Source organism: Narcine bancroftii, chromosome 14 (assembly GCF_036971445.1).
Source record: "Narcine bancroftii isolate sNarBan1 chromosome 14, sNarBan1.hap1, whole genome shotgun sequence".
Lineage (NCBI taxonomy): Eukaryota > Metazoa > Chordata > Chondrichthyes > Torpediniformes > Narcinidae > Narcine > Narcine bancroftii.
Window position 1 is genome coordinate 15,545,540 of NC_091482.1, and position 18,545 is coordinate 15,564,084.

The 18,545-nt window shown below is 40.2% G+C and overlaps 1 protein-coding gene across 5 annotated transcripts in view; it reads left to right on the plus strand.

Moving 5' to 3' along the window:
* The window catches only part of acaca (acetyl-CoA carboxylase alpha), a 266,819-nt gene that overhangs the window by 207,122 nt on the left and 41,152 nt on the right, over positions 1-18,545 (plus strand). For all 5 annotated transcript variants that reach the window (XR_011348882.1, XR_011348881.1, XM_069911758.1 and 2 more), the window contains 4 exons: positions 5,907-6,003; positions 12,966-13,101; positions 14,600-14,777; positions 16,661-16,773. Coding sequence is in view for 3 of the 5 variants with exons in the window: in XM_069911758.1 (XP_069767859.1) it covers positions 5,907-6,003; positions 12,966-13,101; positions 14,600-14,777; positions 16,661-16,773 (524 nt within the window). In the remaining 2 variants the exon portion in view is untranslated. The remainder of the gene's footprint in view (positions 1-5,906; positions 6,004-12,965; positions 13,102-14,599; positions 14,778-16,660; positions 16,774-18,545) is intronic.

Here is an 18,545-nt window from a genome sequence, read left to right on the forward strand (position 1 = left end):
CCATGTGTAGATGGATTCTATGGTAACAAAACCATAGAATGCAACAGCAAAGAAAAGAGGCTGTTGGGCCCCTCTAGTCTGTTGCTAACCAACATCTCCCTCGTCCCAATGACCTGCTCCCATTACCATACCCCTCCAGTCCTCTCACATCCATGTATCTTTCCAATTTACTCTTAAAACACATGATTAAGCTCACATTCGCCACATCAGATGGCAGTTCATTCCACACTACCACTACTCTGAGAGAAAAACTTCCCCGTAATGTTCCCCTAAACCTCTCCCCCTTCAGCTTACAATTATGGCCTCTTGTATTTATCTCCAGCAACCTAAGTGCAAAAGGCCTATTCCCATCCACTCTGTCAAGACCTCTCATAATCTTGTAAACCTCGATCACATCTCCCTTCATTCTTCTTCACTCCAAGGAATAAAGTCCTAACCTGTCCAATTTTTTAAAAATATTTTATTTATAAATTTTCAAACTTGAACTCATTTTCCAGTAATCAATCAGAAATTACAGTTATTAAATATATTCAAAATTAGCCGTTGAGTCCGAGCCATTCCCCCCCCCCCCCCCCCCTCCCCATACTCAACAAACCTCAATTACACACAACATTCAAGACACCCACAACAAAGGTAGGGAACACATCAGGGACTTGTCATGGCCTGACAGCCAGCACATAGGATGGTACATTTTTCTTGACTGGGATGGAATGGACCCCCCGGTCCCTCCCTTAGTAGAAGGATAGACAGGGGAGGCAAGGCAGTGAGATACGTAGATCCACACTATAGCTGTATTCCTATAAAATTTAAATATGGTTGCCAAATTTTTAGGAAAATGTCTTTTTTTCCTTAAGTTATATTTGGGAAGTTAAAATCCCCTACTATCACAATGTTTTTACTTCCTACATCAATCTGCTGTCTCTCCACAGATTTGCTCCTCCAATTCTTTTTGACTATTGGGTGGTATTTAATGCAACCCAATCAGTGTGGGTTGCATTCCTTAACTCCACCCATATGACTTCTGTAGACAAGTCTTCCCGGCTGTCCTGACTTTGCACAATTGAGATATTTTCCCTGAATAACAATGCCACTCCTCCCCCTTTCATCCCTCCTCTTCTATCACATCTGAAGCATTGGAACCCCAGAACATTAACATGCCAGTCCTGTCCAACTAGCAATCAAGTCTCACTAATAAGCAGCAATATCATAATCTCAAGTGTCAATCCATGGCCTTGGCTTGTCGGCCTTTTGAACAATACTCTTTGCATTAAAATAAATACACCTAAGAAAATTTCTATCACGTACAAACCTTTGATTTTTGTTTATACATGCAGTCTTTGCATGACTTTTATCCTTTAACATACTGGATTCCCTCCCCCTGCAAACCTAGTTTAAACTCATCCCGGGAAAAGACAAACAACCTTTCCCGCAAGGATATTACTCCCCTTTAAGTACAGATGCAATCCGTCCTGTCGGTACAGATTCCACCTTCCCTGGAAGATAACCCTGTGTTCTAGAAACTTGAATGTTTATTATATATCTTTTCCTTTTTCAATAAATCCATTTGTGTGCTTAAAAATATTTGAATTTATTTCTCAGTGTAGGGTGACTTTGATTTAGGCAATTGTTTTTGAAAGGATTGGTGGAATCTTCTCAACCTCCCCTTCAAAAGATCATTTTGGTAATTTTGTTCTAAGGTATCCTGCTGCGGTAGTGGTTTGATATTTGTACAAATAGAAGTGAATATATTACGCATGAGTAGCCAATTGATGAACATGCTGTGTCCATTTGGAACCTTGAGGTGTATGAATGGACTCTCTATTTCCACAGAAGTGATAGGCTATCCCACTCAATAGACAATCCAGTAACCATGGGCTCGATTTTTTTTCGTATAATAATAGGAACTTGAATAAAGTTTAGTTTTAGTACACAAAATATTTTTTAGTGTTTAAGTATTTCATTTGTAAATAAAAGATTTATTGTGGGTGACTGATTTCTGTAAGCAGTGTTCAGTATATTGGGGTACCTGTTCTATTGCTATAGAACAATGTGGTGACCCACTGCATTGTTATAGAGTCACTTTCATTTTGTTAATTATTTCTTCCTCCATCCAGCTCGTGGCTGTCATCTGTAACGGCATTCATTTCTCTGCTCTATTAAACAGGTTTTTAGCTCCCTGTATTGCAGAATATTCAGTGGAAGTCTTGCAGGAGTGTGATAAATGCTAGTCCTGTGAAATTTGCCTCTTTTTACTCTCTGGGGTAGATCCAACAGCACGAGCAGGAACTTGCCATTCTTCTGCTGTTCTGCGTAGTGCAATGGCCCACATTGTAAGACTGTAGTATTAAAATAAGTTGTGCAGAATTTACAACACCGAAGTGAGCTGTTTGGTCCAGCTAGCCTGCACTGATGTTTATACTCCTGCAGCCTTCTTTCCATTAGCTGTGAATCTGCTTTTTCTTTCCTCCTTGTGCCTTGTCTAGCTTCATCTTTAATGTATCTGTGCCCCTGCTCTCAGCTATTCTGTGAGATAAGAGTTCCATTGTCTAACCTCTCCAGGTGAAGAAGTTGTTCCTGAATTATTTATTGGAGATTATTTATGACACCTTCTCTTTGTCCCTTGCTAAAGTTAAAACATTTTCTCTACATCTGTTCATGCTAAGACATATTAGCTATAATCCTTTCTAAATAAATGAATTACAGTCTATTCAGCTTTTCCTGATGGTAATAACCTCTTAACCCCAATGTTATTCTTGCACCCTATTTTGCACTGTTCTTATATAATATGGAAACAAGAACCAAGCACAGAACTGGTGCTGTCCAATCAACATTTGATTAAAGTTCAGCATAACTTTTCAAAGCTACATCCTTCAGTCATTTCTAGTTTTAACATTCAAGGGAAATGTAAAGTTAAGTAGACAGCATTTAATGACTCAAAACGGTGACAGAATTACATCTGCCCATGCTGATATTAACCTTTGGCCTTTGACCTTCCCCTCATTGTTGCGATTGGCCTTGACTTTGTGAGGTAACAGGAGTTCAGCTGATGATCAATCACAAAACTTGCTTTTAAAATAAATTTGTAAAGAAACTGAGGATGGAGCAACGTGCATAAATTGTGGTTTGAAAGACTTGGCAAAGCAAAACACAAAAACCTGCAGACACTGTGTTGAAGTAAAAACAATGCTGGAGAAACTCAGCAGGTCAAACAGTGTACTTTATATAGCAAAGATAAAGATACACGACCAACGTTTCGGGCTTGAGCCCTTCATCAAGATTCATAAAGTCGAGCTGTTCATTTGAAATCAAAAACAAATTAAAATTGATGTGCTTAACAATCTGAGCAAATTTCTGTAGTCACTTGTCCAGCAGCTGAATACCCTGATAGAAACTTACTCCCTCAGGATTGTAATATCCAATTTGTTGAAAACAAATTTCTGTTGAAAACACAAGAATGGTTAAAGGAGGAAATTCCAATTGCTTCCTGCAATCCTCTCCTACTTCATACTGCAATGTGAACATTGCACAGCAAAGCAAAGTCAGAGACCATCATTGCAGCAGTCAATGGGTGGTGCAGGATCTGAGAGTCAGCTTCTCTTGAAACTCACTGTATGATGGATGGATTTGCTAGTGCCTTATGACTGGCTTAGCCCTATGACTAAAATGAGCAGCTTAACTGAGAATTTTACTCTCCACAAGACCCTTGTGCAAAAATGTATTATTTTTCTAAGATTTCCTTTCGCCCTCATTTTACATGGGGTCGTTATTGAAGGTCGATATTTATTTTGGGTTGGTTCGCAAACTGACTGTTCATCCATTTCACACTTTAGTGGATGACATTCGTGCAAGGGCATCACCTGGTTGTAATGCCAATAAATACTCTGCAGCTAATTACAAGTGAATGCAGTGTCAGGGTAGATATAAGGTCTAATTGGCAGACATTTCCTGCTCACATCAAAATTGACTCTCCTTTAAGGAGGGCCAAATTGAATGGACCATGCCACAAGCTTCTCCATGGGTGGTTTCTGTAGCAAACCCTTGAGTATTGTTGGAAATCACTGCTTTCCTTGTCTCTTTGCTCATGTCATTGATGTCTTTCTTGCTATTGTTCTCTTGCTTTTTGCTCCCATTGAAAGACCTCGAAACCTTATCAATTTTATTCACCCCCCAAAACATTTCTCCCAGTTCTAGGTTTGTGATAGAGTTAATGGGTTGAATTTTGGTTAAATGTTCCTATCCTGGTTGTTGTGTGGGACATGGAAATATCTCATTGAATGCTGGGAGATGGGATGATTGCAGGTGTGTGCCCACAGGTCACATGGATGTGGGCTGAATGGCCTGTTTCCATGCCTCAAGTCGCTGATGATGATCGTTATCATTTCTCTAGTTCTCACATCTTTCTTGAATGTGCATTCAATATGCTTATTGATGTTCACCCCCCCCCCTTTTTGCTGTTGTACAGCATTCAGCCAGTAGCATATGCTTCTCAATTTATAATTGACATTCCGTTCGAATAAATTCTGTTTCTGATCTCTCAGTTGCATATACCTTTCTGGTCACATAACTGCTTATTTCTTTAATGCATTAATACCACTTTGAGCCCAGTCTCTGTTTCCAACGTTTAAAATCTCTTGAACCTAAATTGCATGCAATGCATCAACTTCAGTATGTATTTTTGATGACATCTTTTGGAGCCAACAACAACCACCACCACCAGGCCGGGGATCCTGCCAGTCTTTAATATGAGTAAAAACCCAATGCTGGAGGAACTCAGCAGGTCAATCAGTGTACTTTATAGAACAAAAGTGAGGATACATATCCAACATTCAGGCTTGAGCCTTTCATCAAGATATAAGATATACCAGAGGGACCATCTCAGAAGAGGCCATCGTGGCAGCGTTTGAGTGCACATCTCACAAACAGTTCGATAAATTGGAAAAATGAGGCAAATATCTAGATTTCTTGGGGGGAAATAGTGGTGCATGTTGTGAAGATTAATGAACGGCAGTTTTATCTGTTATCAGGGATCTAAATAGAGACATATGGTTATTATTGATTTTTTTTGCTGCCATGTTTCTATTTTATGGATAACCTTATGTTTTACATACCTTTAACACTGATTCAATGGTTTGTGGAAACTTAAATTTTATTGAGTTCTTTAAAAAAAATCACCAAAAAGGTAGACCTTGATGAAGGGCTCAAGCCTGAAATGCTATATCTTTGCGACATAAAGTTTGACATGCTGAGTTTCTCCAGCATTGTGTTTTTACTTCTATCAAGGTTTCTGCAGACCTTCATGTTTAAGTTGTGTATTTATATACATACATTTCAAATTCATCTTGACCACTATCATAGCTCACCTATCTTTGAACTTGCTCTATACCTTAGTACAATCTAGTGCTCTCTTGCAGGCTTTTGTGTTTCCTCTTTGATGGCTCAGCATTTCATTCTAGTACCTAACTGCGTTACATAACTGAACCTGTACCCAGCAGCTCAAGTAAGCCTTCCTCGGAGGATTTTCAATCCAAATTTCTTTAGCTGCACGTCATCTGCCTTGAACCTGTCCCCCACCTCAAATTCCCGAATGAATCAAATATCTGAATGCCTGCCTTGTGCACGTATAAAAACAATGGCACCTGCCAGTGGCAGCCCAGTTAGTTTAACGCTATTACAGCACCTGCCACCCAGGTTTAAATCTACCACTGTCTGCACTGGTTTCCTTCCACACCTCAAAAAAAAAAGTAAGGGGGTTGTAGGTCAATTGGGTGTAATTGGGCAGGATGGGCTCAAGCCCAGGAAGGGCCTGTAACCATGATGCATGTCCAATCTAAACATCCGTTATCACCGTAGCAATTTTATCAAAAGAGGCGTAATATATCAAATAATTGTTTCTTTGCTTCTTTCAGATTGGGTGGAATACCTGTAGGGGTAGTTGCTGTGGAAACTAGAACAGTGGAGTTATCAATTCCAGCAGATCCTGCAAACCTGGATTCAGAAGCAAAGGTAGGTTTTGCTGATGTCCACCTGCTTGAACAGCTTTTTCTCACGACTTGGTCTGTTACCTTTTGTATTGATAAGAGACAGAGAGAAAAAAAAATGGAAGAGAAAGTCAGAAATGCCGAGGCATCTCATTTTAAAAGAGCCAGGGGTTTGGGGGCAAGGGTGGAGTACATTTTATTACCTTGTACTCTCATGAGTAGTTCTTAATCATATTTTTTCATGCGAATCGATTCAGCATCTCCTAAGCAAAACCATTCATCACTACTTCATCTCACTTGTCTTTTTTAGCAAAAGTTACCCAGCTGCCATTTCGCTGACCATGTCCGCCATGACCAATATCCTGCTGTATTCTTCAATAGCCGCCTGCACCAGCCATTCACAACAGGGGCCACAGCACATTTAAGTAAAAGCCTTATTTTATTTTTAACTAGCGTAACATAAATATTTTTTAGCTGGTGGGAGAGAGGTATGGAAGAAAACAAAACTTGACTGCTTCACAGGGAAGGGAGTCCTGGTTTGGGGGTGGGGGCATTACTGGAAAAAATGGTTGAGAGTGGCTGCTCTACACATCCAGTGCTCCACCAATCTTCATTTCGAGTACCCCTTATGCATAGGACCAGAAGTGTCTCAGATTTTGGAATAATGTATTAAAGGTAACAAAGCAGCACAGTAGCATCAGCTGTTAAACAACAACAATAAACAACGGCAGTCTCTACCTACGAAAATAATGTTTTGTACTTACCTTGGTTCAGAACCATTTTGGCTATTTCATCATGAGTCATTTTCAGCAATACCTTTGTACCACAGAGCAGAGAATAAGCAAAAAACACAGTGAGTAATGCACGTAGGTCTGGCAGAGATGATGGTTGGTAACAAACTGGTGCCCACAGAGTGTCAGAGTCCCACTTGGGCAAGTGAGGTCAGGTATGGAATTTTCCACTTGTGGCGTCACATTGGCGCTCAAAAAGTTTCGATCTTTGGATAAGGGGTATTTGACCTGTATCTGGAAACTTACTAACCCACTCACCTACCTTTTCTCCAAGTCACCTTTACATCACAAACAACTGGATCCCAACACTGATCCCTGCGGAATACCACTGGCCATAGACCTATAGCTGGAATAACACCTTTCCACCACTACACTTTGTCATCCCTGGGCAAGCCAATTCCTGATCCAAACTATACCTTTTCTGTGGATCCCATGCATCTTCTAGATCACCCTACCATGAGGGGCCTTGTCAAATGCATTGCCAAAGTCCATGTGGACAATATCCACTATCCTACCCTCACCCACCTCTTGTCACCACTTGGGGAAAGAAAACACAGGAGTTGTAAGACATGACCTGCCTGCACAATGCTCAACTGACTGTCCTAATCTCACCATGCCTTTTCAAATATGTATAAATCCTGTTCCTCTGCATTCTCTCAAATAGCTCCCCTGCCAATAATATAAAGATCACTGTCTTATAATTTCTTGCATTATTCTCATTTCCTTTTCAGGACAAAGGAGCAGTACTGGCTACTCTCCAGTCCTCTGGAACCTCACCTGTTGCAAGTGAGGATAGGAAGATCTTCATCAGGGCCCCAAGCAATCACCTATCCTTGCATTTTTCAATAACTTGGGACCCTACCAGACCCTAGGGGGGCATGTGTCTTCATGGGACCCTGGGGGGCATGTGTCTTCATGATATTCAAAAGACCCTGCACCACCTCTTTCTTTTTTTAATATTCTATTTTGACTTTATACAGTCTCAAAGTAATTTCAATGCAACCCTTTTTCAACATTCATAAAATGTACAGAGTCTGTGTTTTGTCCCCGACTTGCCACCAAACACAAAACCATACCGATTATACATTACACAAAAACAAGTGGAGTTTGGAGCCCCCATCGAAAAAATTTTTTTAAAAAAAGGAACAACCTAATTAACTAAATAACCCAAGTAAGAAATTTTAAAAAAGTAAAACCAAACTAAAAGTAAAACCAAATTAAAATAAAACAAACTAAAAAGAAAACGCACATGTCGCCTGAGCCATGTTCCATTTCCTTCACTCCAGTCCTTTCCCTTCTAAGACAGATTTTTATAATATCCCTATTTCATGGGGAGGGGGAGCTAGTCGATCTACATACCCATGTATTTCAGATATGGCAGCCACACTTGAACAAATGTGTCATGTTTCTCCCCCTCCTTAGTGATTTTCTACAAGGGAACATGATTCTGCATTTCCGTATTCTGTCGTGTGGCGTTTAATTTGGAGTCAGACTTCTACATAACCGTTATTCACTTCCTGGCGACCTCCACAAACTGAATTTGATATTTGGACAGTCTAAAACTCACATTTCCAATATCTCCTAGAAGATACAACACCGGATCTTGTGGAAAATACACATTTATAATTTATTTCAAAATGTCCCCCAGTTCTTCCCAGAATGGTTTTACCTTTGTACATAGCCAGGTGGAGTTCCAATCTCCAAACCACCACACCTAAGCACATTTCTGAAATTTCCAGCTTTGATTTATGTAATTTTCATGGTGTGAGGTCCAGCTGGTGCAAAAATTTATATTGCACCAATCTATATCTGGTGTTATTGACCCCAGTCACACTGTCCAGACACGGGTTTTGCCACCACTCTTCATAGATTGTTATGCTCAAGTCCAACTCCCAACTCTCCCGTGACCTTGTAAGCCTGCCTTTGGACCCTCACTTTGGAATATTTACATATATTTCCTTGTTGAATTAGTATCTCCACATTACTCGACCGAGGCAGGGGTCATAGACAGTCCTAATTTTTCCCTTAAAAAAATCTTATTTGCAGATAGCAGAAGAATGTTCTATTATTCAGACCATATTTGTTTCTCAACTGCTGGAATGACATGAGCTGCCTTTGATTGATCCCCTTCTAGCACCAGGTGTCCAGGATTTTATTACCCAGAGTCAAGGGAGTCGACTTGTTCTGGGTCAAAGGCATTTTTTTTTTGCCATATCTGAAGGATATGCTTTAGTATGTGGTTATCTATTTTCTTTTAAATTAATTTGCTGTCCCATTTGTATATAAATTCCCCTGCCATCTTTTCACCTATTGCATAGTCCAATTTGTGCCCTGGAGGGGGGCCCCCTCAAAGATTGAGGTGATAAATCTTACCTGGGCTACTCAATAATATTTTTTAAAATCTGGTAATTTTAACACCACACCCCTCTCCAAATTGTGATCCCATGTCAACTTTTCTATGGAGATTTTAGCCACCTTACCATTCCACAGGAACCTTCTGACACATTCGTCAAGCATCTTAAAGAAACCCCATGGCAATGAAATGGGTAACGACTGAAAAAGATTCTGGAGTCTCAGCCTCACCTTCATTCCGATACAATTAACTCTGCCCACCAGTGTCATGTGCAGAGTCCTCCACCTATCAAGGTCCTAAATTCAATCTTCTGTAGCAAAGGGGGATAATTAAGAGAACCCTCTTTCTTGATCTCAACATGCAGTAAAGCATTAACATTCTCCAAACTGCTCTCACTATCCTCTATGTCCTTCTCTTTGCTGAATACTGATGCAAAGTAATTACTTCGTACCTTGCCCTCTTCTAAATCTATGCACAAATTCCTTAAGTTGTCTATTCTCTCACTTGCTCACATGTTCATAGAAAGTTTTTGGCATGATTTCTTTCTGTTGAGGGGTCAACAAAGGAAGAGGCCTTTTTTACATCTGGCATTATGTAATAAAGTGAGATAAATTAAATTGTAATAAATGATCTCCTGGGAAAGTGACCATTGTGATCATAGCATGTGTATAACTTCAAATTCAATCTGAAAATACTGTCGTACACTTTTAAAAAAAGGACATTGCAGTCAAATGAGAACAGGTTTAATTAATGTAGGCAGAGAGTGATTAGTCAGTGTACAAAGATGAGATACAGTTACTAACGGACTGGTGCAGAGCCAACAACCTGCATCTGAATGTTCTTAAAAGCTAAAGAGATGTTTGTCGACTTCAGGAGGACCCGGGGGTCCACGCTCTGCTGACCATTCATGACTCCACCGTTGAGGTTGTCAAGATTATCAAATTCCTTGGTGGAGAATTTCACCTGGTCCCTTAACACCAGCTCCATAGCCAAGAAAGCCCAGCAGCGCCTCTACTTCCTGTGAAGGCTGAAGAAAGTCCATCTCCCACCCTCAATCCTCACTGCATTCTACAGAGAATGTATTGAGAGCATTCTGTGCAACTGCATCACCGCCTGGTTTGGAAGCTGTACCTCTTTGGACCGTAAGGCCCTGCAGAGGATAGTGAAGTCAGCAGAAAATATCATTGGGGGTTCTCTTCCTACTATGAAGGACATCTACAACACTCAATTGTAGATTGAATAGGCGAAAGGTAATAAACATTGTGAAGGACTCCACACACCCCTCACGTAAACTGTTCTGCCATCTGGTAGGAGGTACCGTAGCACTCAGGCCCATCTGCCCAGATTAGGCAACAGTTTTTCCCCAAGCCACCAGACTCCTGAATTCCCAGAGCAGATCTGGATAGAGTACCATGAAATTTTACTGTAAATGTTTTAATATTTTTAATGTGTTTAACTTCTAACTTATATTTATATAAATATGCTCAGTGGTCCTGGAGAAATGCTGTCTCGTCTTTACCATGCGAGCATGATATGAATGATAAATAAAGGTGACGACTTGACTTGAAGATAGATTAAAGGGTTCAGATGGTCGACTGGCAAAGGAAAGCATTTAAGGAAATCTATTATGAATCTTTATTAAGATATTACCCAGTGAGAGGGAATCTGTGAGAACGCCACACCGTCAGTGGCTGATGAGAGAAATTAAGGATGGAATCAAGTCTAAAGTAAAAGCAGGTACAGTAATGTGAAGATGACTGATTAGAGTTTGAGAGTGAACCTGCACATAATATAGAAAAGGATAGTGAGAGATTCTATAGGTATGAAAAAAGAGCGTATATATTGGTCCCATAGGGTTGAGTCTGAGGAAATAATGAAAATTGAAAAATTGCAGTGATTCTGAATAATTATTTTAATTGATCTTCACAGTTGAAGGCAATAAATAATCCCAATGATAGTCATTTACAACAATACAATTCTATAGAAAAAGCAAGGAGCTACAGTCCACTTTTGTCTAATAAGTCTTTAGAAAAATGCTGAAATGCATTATTAAGAAATGAACAATTTTATAAAAGTGCCAAATTTGCTACATTGTGTTGAGGGTGTAAAATACAGAATGGATAAAGTGGAATTGTTGAATTTGGATTTATGGAAGATATTCAGCTTTGTTTGCAAACTTGCAAACATGGGATTCTTTTTCCTACGGGCAAGGCAGAATGACCACTTGTTGGTAGTGCAGGAAAAAAACTGACTCAACGCCTACATGTAAACCAATAAAGAAATGTAAACAAAATAAGTTGTTGCATAGAAAGTTAATGCATAGTGGTGGGGTGATATTTTGCAATGGATAGAGGAGAGGCTCTCTAGCAGAAAATAATGTTGGTTTAAAGAGGCCAGTTCAGTTTGGGTCCTTCACTTAGATGATTTCTGGGATGAAAGTGTTAATAAATCAAGGAAGGTTGAGCAAGTTGGGCCTATACTTTGGAGTATTAAGGAATCTGAGGTGATTATATTCAAATACAAAATTGAGGGGGATTCCCAAGCTGAGTACTGTGGGAATGATTCTCTTAGTGGCAGCATCCAGAACGAGTGGAATAGTCTCAGAATAAAGGATTGTTCAATTAAGATATGTGAGGAGGAATTATGGAAAGTAAAGGTGTATTGAGGAGGAATTTTTCTTTGAATCATATGGAAAGTAAAGGTGTATGGGAAAAGAGTAGAAAAGTGGTCTTGCGGCCAAAATTACATTAGTCGTGATTTTGTGAATGGCAGAGCGGGCTCATGATCTACACCTGCCACTGTTTGTCAAAACAAGCATGTTTTAAGTTGCAAAGGTAAGAGAGTTGGAGGGAACCAAGGAATTTCAAGAATAGGGTTGAAATGGATGATACAGATTGGTTCCTGACAGCCAACCTCTTTGGAGAAGGGAGATAAGCAATAGCAAAGGAGAGAGAAAAGAAGTGTGAGATAGAAAGCACAAGGCAGTCAAAATTCCAAAAATCTTGCATACTTGGGTGGCACCTAAATGGCAGGATTAATGAATATTCCTTTGAATTTAGTGAGTTGAAACAGAGCATGGGAACTCAGACCAGATGAACGTGGTGTCACTTGGCAATCAGGATTTCCAAATAGTTGTAGAGTGGATGATAAGAGTTTTGCTTTCATTGCTGCTAATTTAAAATGGAAAAGAACTCTGTACAAGCTCAACTGATCCAACAGCATCTCTGGAGAAACATTTCAGGTTGATAATCTTGCATCAGAACTGAACAGTCTGACACAAACTGGGAGGGCTGGTCGTCTGAAATTACTGATGTCTCAAGGAGTGTAGCTTGCCTGGATAGAAGATGAAGTCTGTGGTATGGTTGCTGCAGAGAAACAGATCGAAGGTCAATCCACTGGCAGAGTGGCAGAGAGGATCACTTAAGTCTCCCATCCTCTTCCCCCACCCCCTCCATTGATGTGATCTACCAGGATCGTTGTCTGAAAAGGGTGCGCAAAATCATTTCACCCCTTCCACTAGGCATACAGCATCTTTTAGCTGCTCCTCTCAGGGGAGAGATATAGGAGTATCAGAGGTTGAGGAATAGCTTCGTTCCAAGGGCAATGAGAAAGCTGAATGACCAAAGAAACTCATCACACTTACCATCCAAGACTCTCATATTCATGAAGCAATATTTATATGTATATATGAATATTTCTCCTACATATGTATTGTTTGTATGTCTGTTATGTCTGGGTGTTTTGCACCAAGGACCGGAGGACGCTGTTTTGTCGGGTTGTACTCGTGCAATCAGATGACAATAAATTTGACTTGAATAATATGTTTGTGGTCCACATTAACAGATAATCCAGCAAGCTGGGCAAGTTTGGTTCCCCGACTCTGCCTTCAAAACAGCTCAAGCCATTAAGGACCTGAATCGAGAAGGACTTCCACTGATGGTATTTGCCAATTGGCGAGGTTTTTCTGGTGGAATGAAAGGTAAAGAGATTAAAGTAATATGTTTCCAACCTTATTTGTAGCAGTGTTTTGCCCTCCATGTTTTACTGCAGTGAGGAGAGAGACTATTTCGATCATGATGCCTCTTTGTGCGATCTGAGCTTGCGAAGCCAGAGCTTTGACCAATTCAGGCAAAGCTAATCTCCTGTAATTGTGTCCCGATGCCTCTTCCTTCCATGACCCACCATTGATGCAGCTTGAACTATTGAGTTACTCCAGCAATTCATTTAGTTTTTTTTAAATCTCCTGAAATTCCTTGGATTGGCTATCCTGTTCTCCTTCCTTGCAGAGAGAACTCGAGCAGCATTTTGTAAAATTGTTCTTATTAATGATGTTGGCCTTCCGGAACATGCACTCAGTCCTTTTAAATTTGGAAAGGCTATAACTGTGAGTTCATTCGATGCAATATATTTGCAAACCTCTTCTGATATTAGAAGCTTATAGTCTGATGTAAATATTATCATAGCTCTTTCAAAAGATCAATCAGTCACAGCTTTGGCAGACATTATATTCTCTCCGCTTGTATTAGTTTTGAATTTTTGTGTCTAAGCTACAAAACCTGATTTTACCAGATGGACGGAAATATTCCAAATTATAAAGTGGGGGGGAAAAAACGTGTCCATCAGACCCATTGTTTAAATATTTTTAATAAAAATTATTCTGCTGGTGAGACGTCACCTTGATCGGTTCTGAGGCAGATACTTCCACTTCAAACATTTAATAAGTCATAGTATTTTTAAATGCTTCAGAACATTTTTGTTGAAACCTTATTTTGTACTTCAAAGTGCACAGAAGGTTTTTTTTTGGGAGGAATCTGATGATAGCATGTCTTTAAGGCCCCTGATACAGTCTCAGCAAATAAATATCCAAAGTACAAGGGTCCACTCAGACAATTTGGCACAGTAACTCCATTCACTTGTAAGGAGTGATGCACGCATGCAGTTTCTCCCTTAGCGCCACTTTGATTATTCATGGGGATGGGAGGGGTGCAGTGCTGTGGAGGGAGGAAGAAAATAAACAATTACACCACTCTTCAGTGAACACACGCGGCAAGGAGTCAATTGGATGGTGGGTAAAACATCTCCGAAATCGTGTGTAATGAGTAGGAAAAGATTAGACGCAGTTCTTGCTAGGCTGAAAATTGACATTAGCAAAAACTCTTTACGAGGCGACCTAGGAGGTTCAATTCAAGTTGGATAAAAAGCACATTCGGATACATTTGGATTGGTCTTCCGCACATTTTTATGCAGCTGGAAAGATTATCAAGATAATGCAAAATTAAATTATAAAACTCGCTGAATATTTAGTTGGGGGGTATCCATATGCTGGGTTTAGTGAGGCAGGGCAGCAGTGACCCACAACAGTAAGAAATCAGCCGTGAAATTTACCAGAAATTAACACCAGGGTCGTTGTCTCAGCATGAGTGGTTTGATAGGATGCGAATCCCTGTGAAATTAACCACTCTGTTCTTCCCCTCCAGACATGTATGATCAAGTACTAAAGTTTGGTGCCTACATTGTCGATGGCTTGCGAGAGTACAGGCAGCCTGTGCTGGTGTATATACCCCCAAACGCAGAACTGAGAGGTGGCTCATGGGTAGTCATTGACACCACCATCAACCCCAGGCACATGGAGATGTATGCAGACAAGGAAAGCAGGTACAGAAACAGCTCTGTCCATGCTGATAGTTAACTCTTTCAGTTCTCATCAGTCATTTTTGCAGTTTTACTTCAATGGTTGACCTTTGTCTAACAAGGATGGCAAAGACTCGTGTTCCTGACTTTTTGAAACGCAAGCAATTACCTCAGCGAATCCAAACCAACCCTATGCACCACATGAAACAGAGGTGGTGGGGGTGGGGGGGGAAGGATAAAACTATCTTTGCTCTCTATTACTCATTTGATTTCAGATTATTATCATCTGTATCAGATACAGATTCAGCCCTGTTTGCTACAAGTTTATTGCTGTTGAACAACTAAAATCGAAGAAATGAAAAGTTTTGTTCTTATGGCATTATGCAATAGTCATTTTTACTTTATCGAGGCCTTTCTAAAGTGCAAATTGATATTCTGTGGGCACCACATAAAAAGAATATGTGCTTGAGAAAAGTTTCTTCACTACAAAGAGCGAGAAGGTGGAGGGGATCGTTCTCACTTTCAGTTCTGTGAACATTCACTGCAGTTTTAAAAAAAATCTCTGATTGGAAACTTGCTGCAAATCCATAATTATGGATGTTTTGTGAAAGGATCACAGGATGCAAACTGACAAGCCCCTTTTCCACTGGCGCCTTGTCCCAGGAATGAATCGGGAATTAATCAGTTAAGAGTCCAGTGGAAAAGAAAAACAATCAGCACACTGGGGATTGACAGCCTCTATCCTAGTGTCAGCTGATGCTGGCATGCCGATTAAGCCAGTGGAAAAAGGACAACTTCCATCCATTCTATTCCATTCGAAGGTAGACTCTCCGATCCCTGGGGATGAGTTGTATTCAGTGGAAAAGCAGACAGTGTCCTTGTTAAAGGTGGCCCAGTAGAAACAGCGCAAACGTTTCCCTATCCCAGAACAATGCCAGTGGGATTGAACCCATTCAGTTTGACTTCACAGATTCTGGCCTTGTGTACGTTGTGCTTTGAGCACATAATATAAACAACCAAATCTCTACGACTTAAATATAATTGCTTTTTGCCACAATGTATTTTTTACTTTCTCCTTATTACGCTCTCCATAGTTTAGCTGTCTTACCAAGAATGGGAGTGAACTTTCTCAAACTGGCTATTTCTCTCCCCATTGTTATGTTACTTTTAATCCATCTCCCTCTAAGACTTTGCAACAAGAGGCACAAAACGTGCTTGCTCAGTCTCTGTAAACATTGATGTGCGTGGATAGAAAAGCTTCAGAAAAGGGAGTAATTTTATTTGCAGTTTCCTCCTGGAACCCAGCCCATCCCCATTATGGAAATACCTTTTGATTTTCATTCCTCCTAACCTTTTTTTTAAACCTCTTCCATCTCTGATGACCATAGCATTTCCCTGTCAACTTGTCACATGACAAAAGTAGCTCTGATGAAACCATGCGTATTTCAGGGACAGATAGTTTTCTCCTATTTACTGGCATGACTACAGATCTTTTCATTTGGCAGCTTTAATTGAGGCATAACCTTTAACCAAATAGAGACGCTTGTTTTTACTTTTAACCTTGTCCATCATCCAATCTATTCGAGGACAAAGAACCATTAAACCTTTATGATTACAGTTTGGTCTGGGTAAGCTGAGCAGAAATTGCCACCAATTATCTCCAAGGCTTATAAAATAATATTTGCATGTTTCCAAGACCTGGAGCAACTAAGGTACTTGCAAAGGAAGCCAAGGCACCTCATCTCCCCCACCACTCTTCCAAGGCACAGAGCTAAGAATGACGTCTTATTTGTTTCAATCCAAACCATGTTGATGTATTTTTTTTTAATGCTGAGACATTGTGACTTTAATTTATGTCTTGAATAATTGCATGGTTAATTAGCCTGTAAATGGGTTTTACTCATCAGAGGTGGTGTGCTGGAGCCCGAGGGGACAGTAGAGATCAAATTCCGGAAAAAAGACTTGGTGAAAACGATGCGCAGAGTGGACCCTGTGTACATGAACCTGGCTGAGCGTTTGGGTATGTGCAATTTCTGTCATCAACACACCCCCTTGCCCCCACCAACAAGGTTTTGTATCGATTAATGGTTGAACCAGCAAAGTGCTTCGATAGGGATGGTTGGTCTCGTACTTAAATTTTGTCTGTGATTCAGTAATGCACTGTGCCTTTTATTTATTTATTATTTTAAATCAGTCTCTCGCTGCTTAATTTGATTACAGCCTGGAGGTGACGGGCCTCAGGGCTCAACTTGAGCTCATTTATGAGATTGTGATCTGTATGATCTACTGTCATGGTTACCAAATCTAAATTAACAGGCAATTATTTTTTTTACTACCCAATCAATTTGCTTTGCTTCACTTTTGAGCATCGCATGCTTTTTTTGAGAGCACCTCTGTCCCTGTCCAAGAAATTAGAATGGTGATGCTTGCAGAGGTCTTCAAGTACAGCCGCAAGATTTAATGCATGGGAGAGTGAGACCTCAATGTCACTTCCTGATTCTTCTCTTGCTTTTTATATGGATGTTCATTGACAGTAGCTCACTGCTTTCCCCCAATAAAATGAGCAAGATCAAGGGGGTCCCTTGATCAGACAATGAACTATTAAGCCAAGTAAGTCAGGAAGGCCACAAATTTCAATCATAATACAGCAGTACACTGATTCTGGATGCGATATATTTTGCTTTGACCTATTTCACGAGAAGTTTAACCACATCACTCTAGATGTCTTGTGAAAGGATATAGGAGCGTAGGAGAAGATGCAAATGTTTTGTTTTACCAGATATACTAGGTTGAAAATAATTCTTCACTTGGAGCAACAGAGGCTCAGGATTAATCTGGTTGATGACTGTTAAGTTTGAACGATTTTGATTATTTTGAAACGATTATTTCCACATGTTGATGCTAAAATTGAGGGTGTAATGGACAGCGAGGAAGGCTCTCAAAGCTTCCAGCTGAAAAAATGGGTTGTAAAATGGCAGATGAAATTTAATTCAGAGAAGTATGAGGTGTTGAACTTTGAGAGGACGAACCAGGGTAGGACTTGCAAGGTAAATGGTAGGGAACTCAAGAGTGCAGCAGAACAGAAGGATCTGGGAATACACATAATTCCTTGAAAGTGACATCACAGATAGGATTGTAAAGAAAGCTTTTGGCATATTGGCCTTCATAATCAAAATATTAAGTATGGAAAATGGAATGTTATGTTCAAGTAGTGTAAGATATCGATGAGCCTACATTTGGAATATTGTGTACAGTTTTGGTCATCTACTTACAGGAAAGATATCAATAAGATTGAAAGAGTGCAGAGAAAATTTAGAAGGGCATTGCCGGGACTTGAGAAGCTGAGTTACAGGGAAGGGTTAAGCAGGTTATGACTTTATTCCCTGGAGTATCAGAGAATGAGGGGAGAATTGATAGAAGTATGCAAAATTATGAGGGGTTTAGATAGGGTGCATACTATTTCCATGGAGCTTAGCTGAAACAAAAGCTAGAGGATGTGGGTTAAGGGTGAAAGGTGTAGTAATGTTTAAGGGGAACATTAGGAGCAACTTTTTCACAGAGGGTGGTGAGAGTGGAAAGAGCTCCCAGCAGAAATGGCAGATGCAGGTTTGATTTTGATATTTAAAGTAATTTGGAGAAAGCACAAAATTGTGTGGTTACCATGGAGGAAGTAAAAGCACAAAATGCTGGAGAAACTCAGCAGGTTTGGATAGGTGCATGGATTGGAGGGCTATGGTGCAGTGGCAGACCAGTGGGACCAGGAGGAATGAATAGTTTGGCAGACCAAAAAGG